At 39.1% G+C, this 10,437-nt stretch overlaps 1 protein-coding gene across 1 annotated transcript; it reads right to left on the bottom strand.

The window, feature by feature from the left end:
- Window positions 1-1,227: 1,227 nt before the first annotated feature.
- On the bottom strand, window positions 1,228-5,051 carry LOC115670819 (E3 ubiquitin-protein ligase RSL1-like). The gene is made up of 3 exons (XM_030592175.2): window positions 4,205-5,051; window positions 2,612-3,384; window positions 1,228-1,592 (listed from the first exon to the last, which is right to left on the bottom strand). The coding sequence occupies exons 1-3, from the start codon at window positions 4,973-4,975 to the stop codon at window positions 1,403-1,405; spliced, it is 1,734 nt and encodes a 577-aa protein (XP_030448035.1). The 5' UTR covers window positions 4,976-5,051; the 3' UTR covers window positions 1,228-1,402.
- Window positions 5,052-10,437: the final 5,386 nt, after the last annotated feature.

Raw genomic sequence — 10,437 nt, 5'->3', positions numbered from 1 at the left:
TTGCTAGCCAATCCGCACATGTATTTGCCTCTCTAAAATTATAGAGAATCTCGATCTGCTAAAAATATATGAGCATACTTCTAATTTGATAAATGAGCCTCACCAAAATGAAGCAATGAAGTTGATTTTTGAAACAAAGAAATGGTTGCTTGCGAGTCCACCTTTGCAGTAAGTTTGGTGATACCTAAAGAATTGCCAATTTGAGGCCTAAGTAAATGCTCCACAGTTGTGCTTTGCGCAAAGAGCACAATCTTACTATTTGCGCGAATCCAGCAATCCAATTGTCTAAATCATCACGAATAAGTCCAACTGCTTGGTTCAAATTATATGGAAAATTTCAGGTTGTGACATTACAATTTTATTTCATTACTTCAACCAAACGGGTTATGAGATACGTTTCTGGACTTATAGAGATCTTGTACATGAATCACCCAAACTACCAAAAAAACAAAAACGTGTTTTACCATTCGAGCTTCGGCTCAGCCAGGAACATCAATTAACACTGCGAGCATTAGTAAAACTTTAAATACATACATAAGTGTTCAATTAACAAGTCTTTTTATTTATTTCGCGAAAAATAAATAATTTAAAAAATATTTTTTCTAAAAAAAACACTTGTATCACTTAAAATAATTAGTTATGAAAAATATTTTCATTATCAATAACAATTTATGTTTAAATATTTCGTAAATGATTAAAATATCTTTCGTTCATTCATTTTTATAAGCGATATAAGCGATCATTTTTAAGAAATATTTTTCGAATCATTTATTTTTCGCGAAATAAACGAAACTTTAAAGTCTTTTCTAGAAGTATCTATCAATTACTTATTATAGTAAATAACTTCTCTTATCGTGAACCGATACTTCTACAGTGACTTCTGGCTTTTTTCAACCTGTCAAATTTACTAATTTTTCGTCTGAAAAAGCAAGCACAATAAATAGATTCTCCATAACTTCTCATATAAGATAACTTTCAACACCATCAGTTGCCAAGCAAAAAGAAACCATCTTCTGTTCGTCTCCATGAACCAGCAAGTTTCCAAGCTATCTCAGAAATCTTCAATCTCTTCTTCGTTTTCTCCCTTTCTCCTTACATTCTTTTTGGCTTCCCTGCTGATTCTCTCACCGGGGTGCTCTCGAGCCTCGGCATTCATTTCAAAGCCAACCTTATCTCAAAGCAATGCAGGAAGCATATGTTTTACTCACTCATTCTTTACAATCCATATGCTTGCAAATTGAATTGCTCAATCGTTATTTCAAAGTATTTGTCCAGCAAAAGAGATGAAAAAACAGAATGCGTCCCACCTAACTATACACGTCAAGGTTTGCCAATTATGAACAGGTCATATCCCGTCTGAGAAAAGGCAAGTATTGAGAGAATAAATATTATTAGTAGCAGTTCAGAACAAATAATCCTCCTCCGAGTCAGTATACCATTCTTCATCTTCTTCATCTTCATCATCATCATCATCATCAAAATCCCGGTCATCGTCATACAAAATATTGTCTTCCTCCCACAGCGGACAAGAACAAGTAGGTTTTTTATCCTTCCACTCAGCACCACAATTGTAGCAAAACTCATAACCACATCTGCAAGGGTGAAATGCTAAGTGAGATTTTTGGAGTTTGTAAAAAAAGACTGACAAAAGATATAGAAGATAAAAAGCAAACCACAAACTTAAATTATGTTTTTGGAGCATTATCCAAACAGTATGGACACTCAAAATTTCAGTGGCAATTAATCAGAAGCTAGACATTCCAACTCCAACACAAATCTTGGAGCAATAAATTACATTGAGGTTGATATATATATCAACAGGGAGCAAAAAGAAAGTTTGAATAAAGCAGCCTGACCATTTCCAAATCACCCAAGTCAAATGTTTTGCCAATTTCAAGCACTAGGGAAATTGCATAAGCATTTACTGGTTGCTAGCAAAAAGAAAAGGATTCATTAGTGCTACCACATTGGCCTTTCTAATATCTGTAGGTACTGGCATGCAAAGCCTTAAGCCTATATCTACCTTCTCTGGCATAATCTAGCAACAGACCGTTGCAAACTTAGAATAATCTTAAGATGCATATTTCCCCCGCAACTACTATAAGCACTCTGTCAACAGCAGTTTCGTTCCAACTCAAGTAAAGACCTTGACCACGGGACCCTTGTTCTTAATATGAAATTCTAATTCAGAGGGAGAGAGAGGGGGGTTTGTTCTCTTATCTTCAAGAAGGTCAAAGATCCACTCAAACTGGTTGACCGGTCAAACCGGGTCAACATGAGGTCTGACCGGTTCTTGACCATTCTGGTCACCGGAACATAGTCCGATTCTTCATTCAACAGGTTGAACCAGCCTGTGTGGTCCAGTTTTATAAGCATCGTCTTTGATATCCATAGTCCCTACTTCTACTACTTGCGTGTAATAACAAAAGCATGAATACGACCACTGAAGCTCCAATCACATAGATTAGCGGAAAACAGATTTCACCATTAAACGATAAACCTAAGGCATTAAACTATCGAGCAGCAAAGCTTGCCATTATGCATATCGGCTAGAAGATACCCCAGGTAAAGATCAACCCAACCAGGCAGGTCACTCATGGGAATTAAGTACCTGCAAGTCATGTGGTAACAGCCTTCAGAAAGTTCGATCATGTGATTGCATTTGATACATTGACGCCATAGATTCCTGGAAGCAAGAGACTTCAGCTTTATATCTTCAGCAGGAGGATCAGGATGCAATTTTTTATAGGCCACGCATGTCAAACTACTATGCCAAGGAACCTTGCAATTGACACAGAAGAGTCTATGACATTTTATGCATTTCCTTGCTCCGGATCTTGCAACACCTAAAACGGAAGTGGTTGAGCATTCTGAAGCTTCAGTTTTTGACATCAATGCAGAGCACGTGGGATAAGGGCAATATATTTTCTCTGTAACAGGGATTGAGGCTTCCTTTAACCGCTGGGTCATCATCTCAATTAGTTTGGGTGTCAAAAATTTACTGCAGCTGCTGACACTAAGATCAGTTTTACATCCCTCGTGAGGACATCTTGGCACCGTACCATGGAGCAACTTCACCTCTACATGCTGTCTCATGCAAGAAAAGCAATACCGGTGCAAGCATCCATCAACCGCAAATATCTGACTAACATCAGTATCTTCTAAACAGATTACACAGGTCTCCTTCGGATTCTTGCTGGCAACACCGTCTGCGTGCCTCACAATCTGGGAAGTTATCGCATCTCTTGCAAGTTTAAAGGCAAACTTGAACTCATTTCGTGCTATCAACAAGAAATTGCACTGATCGAATTTTCTTCTAAGAAGAATCACTTGCTCAACTAACACCGCAACCTTGCGTTGCTTTGGCGTCCATCTACGAGTAATCTACATTGTAACGTCGACCACATTAGTGATTAGATTGTATACTTACGATGAATCGAACCAGGTACTAATGTAGGAGGTTACCATAATTATTTCTGCTTAGATTCATGGAGGCACCTTCAGTCTTTGATAAATAAATGAATAGAGAGTGAATTATAAAGCACGAAGACAGAAAAAGAAACACTAAACATCAAAAGAGATACCACAAACCACACAAACAACCAAAATGTCAATCAAAACATTTATGTCCATGAGTATTCTGGTAAAGCCATATGATTTGAACCTTCATAATTGCAAAACAAAGACTAGAATAATTTGAAGTGGGGTCAGGAGTCAGGACAATGTACCATCTTTGCCATCTGCTACACCTATAGAAATAACTCACGTGTAAAGCTTTATTTATCTCTATCATATAATCAGATATTGCTTCAGCTAAAGAAGAAGTTGGGTAGAAGATTTCCCCAAGACGCGGTATAATTATAAGCCAGATAAACACTAATTACGCCTGGAAACATACCTTTAACCTCATCAAGTAACAATCAGATCCAACAAAGCCATGCAAATGGCGCAGGTACGTTTTCAAGATTGCGCTCATCTTGATCAACGTTTCGGATTTTCAATCGATCAACAAGAGAAGGTAGACCAATACAGAACGATAAAGAAGTGAAGAATTCAACTTTGGAAATTCTCTATAAAGAAAACCAAAACAGGCACCTCCCTCGCACCGTGTGAAGATTGGGTGGCGGTCAAAACATACAATTCAAGTAAGGAAATAAGTAATTGAATGACGAGAAACGCAGAAACTAGAGACGGAGAAACTCACAAACTGGAAAAGCGGGAAGTAATCACAGTAGAACACGATCCTCTTCAACTCCAACCCCAAAGCAGCATTAAGCCCTTCGACCAGCGCCTTGGTCTCAACCACAACCTTGCTCTTGCTCGTCCCGGGCCCAACCAATGGCTTCCTCACTTCGAATATCAAATTCCCCCTGAAATCGCAAACGGCAACTCCGACCCCCGCTAAAACGGTATTGCACTTTTGCCCCTCGACCCTCTCGTCGCTCACCAAACCCTTGCAATACAATCTGAACACATCACCGTCGCTGCCGCCGCCGCCGCCGCGGCGATCCTTGGAGGAGCCCTCGCCGAAAGGCCGCTCGAACTCATCTCCCCAGTCGTCCCAGTCATCGTCGGGGATGGTCATGATCTCGGTGGCGACCTTCTGATCGTGGATCCGACGGTGGAGATCCTCCCTGACGAGCCTCGCCTCGGTCTCGCTCAGCTCGCGGTCCTTGAGCTGTCGCTGGAACTTGGAGAGCTCGTCCGACTGGAGGGAGGCGAAGGAGGGCGAGGCGACATCGACGGGCGGGGCTAGGGCTAGGGCTCGGGGCGGGGGTGCGGAGGAGGAGGAGGAGGAGGAGGGGAGGAGAGAGAGCGAAGCGGCCAAGGCCTCCTCGAGCTGGAGGCGGTAAGCGAGGTCGAGGTCCGATTCTAGGGTTTGGGCGGCCGTCAGCTCGCGGTGTTGCTCGGCGACGAGGGAGCGGAGGTGGTGGTGGTCGTCATCGGCGCCGTCGACGGAGAAGCGGGAGCCCATGTTATGGAGAAGAGGAGTGACGGTAGTGAGCGCGATCGGGTTGTGGTGGGCGTGACGGTGGCGGAGACGCGAATCTAATTGCCATCCGGGAAGTCAGATGCGATTTGTCTCTTTTGTCCCTAGGGAGACACTCTTTTGCTGTTGTGTCTCGAGGCTACTTACGTAGTCGGGATAAGATAAAGTTTAGTGTATCCTATATTTGATTTCAATTCAAGATATGACAAAGCGGGATATAAGAAGAAATAATCAGAATAAATAATATCTCATGGGAGAGTGAGATAAAGGTAAATATAATTTTTATATCTACAGAATAAAAGTTATTTTTCTCGAATAACACACTTCTTGAACTATTAAAATTACCCTCACAAAAAAATATTAAAATCTTAATTTTAATTATATATAAATTATATTTGAATTCTAATATAAAAAATAAATACTTTTATATATATTTGAATCACTTTCTATTCTATAATATATTTTTTATATGTATAATTAGTGTCTATATCTATTATATATTTTAGGTATATTAATATAGTTTATTATTTAATAAATCTTTTGTTAGAGAATGATGGAAGGGAATAAAAAATAATAAAAAAGAGAGGGAAAAAATAAGTAAATGAAAATGAAGTACAAGATCCTAAATTTTAAATCAACAAACTCAAACTTGAAAAGACCCTATAGTCTTCGTCTCCTTCTCTTTTATATCTTTAGTTCATGTTGAAACTTCAAGACTCCTCCTTATTTTTTTTATTCACGTCAAACGGCGAGAGAGTCGAAACTTCCCCTCGTCGACAGCTCTTTGGTTTATATCAAAAGTCTACGAAAGCAGCAAGAAAGTCAAAACTCATTCTCCTCCATAGTTTCGCGGTTCGCGTTGAAATTTCACGAAAGTGACGAGAGAGTCAAAACAATAAACATTTCGGAATCATGAATGTCAATGATCATATTTTATCTCTTTACTAGAGTTGGCATTCGCCGGTAGATATACCTCTTCAGTGTTGCTGTAACCCGTTTATATTTATTGTCGTAGTCAAATCTGCGACTCTAGAATGTTGCAATGAGCTTTTGCCCTATTTAAGATTTAGATAGTACAATAATCATAGATTGATTGACAGAGGTTATGTTGTTTGTGCAAATGTGGTTTTATTAGCAATGAATCACGAGAGATTCTTACAATTTTCATTTGTACATTTTTAAGTTCATTTATGCTAATATATCGTTTATACCAAACAATGGACATGATAGGATGTGAAAATATCCAGCTTTATTACTACGTTCACAAAACTGTGAATGAGATACAATATAATTCCTTAATTTTATATCTTATCCTATCAATGTCTGAAATCTCTTAGAAGTGACAATTTTTTCCTCTCTCAAGCAAATAAAAAATTAACTTGTTGCTCTTATTTGTACGAAATCGATTTTATTTATAATGATAAAGGTCAACTGAGCATTATATATATTCGTAAATTGTTCAATTAGATTCCTAAACTTTCATTCTATACGATTGAATTCTTGAATTATATATTTATTTATATGAAATTGTTCATTCGTTATAAAAGAAACGACATCGGCTGACCCATCAATGGCACGGTCCACGCTCGCACTGATCTATAATTATATACTAAGTTGATTAAAAATTAGAAATTTAAAAATTTTAAAAAAACAAAACAAAACCTAAGAGAGAAAAAGATAGAAGAAGAGGCAGAGCTAGTGGCAAGGGTAGGAAACACTCGCGAGCCGCCGTTAGGTGTGCGACCCCAGCTAGGGGTTAGAGGTCCCGTTTGGTTTGACTTTGCAAATGAGCTTGGGGGAAATGCAAATACCTTTAACTTAAAGCCCTTTAAGGAAATGCAAATTGCGTTTGATAAATTTTTTTTTGTAAAGGTACTTTGGCCAAAGTAATGTTTGAATATATTTTTATTACAATGGGCTTTGAGTTTTTTTTTTATTAAAAAAGGTAGAGCAAACCCTTCGTCGGAGCCGGCGATGGGCTATGGCCATAGGCCAGCCAAACCTAGCACCAGCGGTCGTTGCCCGAGGTCGTGCGACCCTCTTCGGGGGTCGCACGACCCTAAGCGGCCCTTGTTGGGGTCGCGCGACCCTGGGCGACGAGGCAAGATTGCGTGACCTAGGCGGCTGTCGCGTGACCCAAGTAGCCATCGCCGGTGTTGCGCGACCCCAGGTGACAAGGCTTGGGGCCGCGACGGCCGCTTGGGGTCACATGGTCGCCTAGGCTGTAATATCTGGAAATTTCGTAATAATATGTATGTGATGTTGGAAGCTTTTCATATTCGAAAATGATACTTAGATAATAAAGCTAAGTATTATTTAAGTTAGTATTCATGCGGACGCGTAGAAATCGTTGTTGGACCATAAATTGCGAGGCGCGGATTCGGGAACGTAATCGTTCCGAGCTCGATGTGTTTAAAATTTTAAACGTTGTTGTGTACGTTAATAGTAGTGCAATATTAATTAATTTACCATTAGTGGGTAATATTATTGGTTAATTTTTTGTTAAGTAGTATTAACCATTTTTTTAATATTTCTAATTGGTGTTATAAAAGGAAGGGGGGAGATATTCTGTTTTCTTCTTAATTCCTCACCAAAATATCTCTTCAGACCTTCATTCTCACGTGGCCTATGAAGGATGAAACAAGCCACTTATCCTCTTAAACCAAGCTTTTAGTTTGACACATAGCCTAAGCAATCATTTTCCTTGGCCATTACTCCTACCGAATAAGCCCTGATTTCTTATACCTGGCCGTGATGGAAAGAGAAGGTGCCACCTGTGAGTACAATGTATTTATCCACCTCAACGTCTACTCCTCTATCTCATTTTTATCTGGGGAAACACCAAAGGGAATTTTTACCCCAAGCCGTAACTCCATTCTTCACTTTCTGCTTTCACCATCACTCGATCCAAAATCTATGGGAGAGCTTTAACTTTTGGATGTTCAAATTCTACACAAGGTAAGTGAAGACTCTAGATTTAAGCTAAGTAAATCTACTTGACACTTTTTAACTTGGTTGCTTGAGAAATGCGATTATGATGTGTGATAATAGTGAGGATATGGTGATAGTTGAATATGTTTTCGCTGGTTCTGTACATGTTCAAATGGATGGGATTTGTTTCCTTAAAGTGTGGTGAAAATCAGCAAGTGAAATGGTTAAATTTGAACCTGTAAATGTTATCTTTGAGGTGCTTGTTGAATTCTTCTTACTGGTTTTATGTATGTTTAAAAGGGTAGAAAATCGCTTTACTCAGAGTGGTGTTAATTAGGCGAGTGTAAATGATGATCCTATTTACTTCTGAAATGAACGGATTTTAACCTCAAATTCTGATTCTGTTTACTTCTGAGCTGAACAGATTTTAATATCAAATTATGGTCATATACACTTTTAAAACTGCTCAAACTTCACGTTCAGATTTTACCTTCAGACTTTTTGTTCAAATTTTACTACTTAGACTTTACCTTCATACTTTACCGCTTAGACTTTACCCTCAGACTTTACGTTCAAACTTTACCGCTTAGACTTTACCTTCAGACTTTACATTCAGATTTTACCGCTCAGATTTTACTGCTCAGACTTTACTTTTAAAACTGCTCAGACTTTACAGTCAAAATTTAATTCTGTCTATTTTTAAAACTGACCAAAACTTACTTTCAAAGTCGGGGATATATATATTTTGAACCGAGTAGACTTTATTTTCAAAGTCTGGATGCATGTATTTTAAACTCGGATAGACTTTACTTTTAAAGTCTGGATAAATGTATTTTCTAAACTGAGGAAGTTTTATCTCAAAATCTGGATATGTGTACTTTCACTTTAGTCTTTTGAATCTGAATCTGTATTGCTTCATACTTATTATCTCGAATGATGCATTTCATGGCTTTAAAGGATATGTGATGTAAAAAGAAGGTGAATATATATGCATGCAAATATTTGGTTGTCATAGCTTGCATGAGAATAATATAAATTCCGTCGCCCATATAGTGAAGTGTGACGATGTCCCGTGTGTCAGGATGCTCCGATGAGTGTTTCGGGATACATCGGGAGTCGAGATGCCCCGGAGGGTGTACCGGGATGCCTCGGAGTCAAGATGCCCCGTTGGTCGGGATGCCCCGGGAGTGTTTGAGAGGATGAAATAATGAACCTAACGCATAACATGAATGTTTTACATTATATGCTTGCGTTTGAGTGAAAGTATTGTGAAATGTGGCATTGCTCATATTTTATGCCACATCCAGACGGAAAAGGTATAACATGCATTCAAGTTCTATGCATGCCGTTTGTTATGCATGCATGTTGGTTATGCCAGGTGAAGTGGCAAATGGGTTTTCCTAAATTTCATTTGCTGGGTCTCGGCTCATCCCATTATTTTTCAGACTTGTAGGATGGATGTTCCTCAGCCCCTACGTTTTGGAGTTCCCGTATATCATGAAACTGTCTATAAAAATGTGTTTGTGCCTGAGTCTACAGCAGTATATACTAAGTGTAGCTCTACTCTTTGGGTCGACGTGGGATTGGCGGAATGGGTTCCTTACCTTTTTATTACATGGTACTTTAACCTTGATGGCGAGTTAGTTGGCCCGTTGAGGGGCTTGACTTAGACGATGGTGATTCCGCTTTGGAAGGCGAAGTTATTGATCCATGACATTCTCATACTTTTTTTTAGACAGACTTTTGGAGTATAAGTCTAGTATGGAGATAGGGACCCTCGACCTACTTAAACTTTTGTTTTTTGTACTTGTATGATGTTTGATCTGGGCTTGTAAATCTAACAGGGGTTGTTAATAAGAAGCAAAAGTATTTTGGTTAAACATGTGCGATATTCATGTTTAGTACTTGTTCAGACTTTGACATCCGCTGGCAAAATTATTAATAATATTAATTGGCACGTATCACGCGTGATGTTCTGGAGCGTCACAGCCTGTTTGGTATCAGAGTAGGTTTTACCCATGGAGTATAAAAGTGCGATTAGAATTTGGAGTAGTAGACTTGACTTAGACCGCGCGAGTGTAGAAAATCAAGTGCATGTGTTTGCTCTTGATTGATTTTGCGCTACAAGTAACTTTTGTTACTTATTCGTTCATGGCTAAGTTAAGCAATACATGTAGGTATTACAAGATGAGTTCGGATAGCAATGCAGAAATTACAACAAGCTGCCTCTAACTCGGGGAATGGCAAACGTCGTTTGCAAAGTCTGATCGAGCAATTTTTGAAGCTGAAACCACCACGGTTTGCTGGAACTGGAAATCCTGAAGATGCAAAATCGTGGATCGACGGGATGGAGAAGATATTCAATCTGCTAGATTGTAATGACGTTGACAAAATAGCCCTAGCTGAATACCAATTCCAAGGTGTCGCGACCTACCCATCCCGATTGGTTAGGCCAAGAGGTATTTGTCGATGGATTTGAATAATGATTGGTTCGTTTGAAGGGTAAACCAAATGGT

This window comes from Syzygium oleosum, unplaced genomic scaffold (assembly GCF_021117445.2).
Source record: "Syzygium oleosum isolate NSW1041296 unplaced genomic scaffold, Sole_v2.1 Sole_v2.03, whole genome shotgun sequence".
In the NCBI taxonomy this organism is placed as follows: domain Eukaryota; kingdom Viridiplantae; phylum Streptophyta; class Magnoliopsida; order Myrtales; family Myrtaceae; genus Syzygium; species Syzygium oleosum.
The sequence above is the reverse complement of the archived record's forward strand: the minus strand, read 5'-3'. Positions and strand labels throughout refer to the sequence as shown.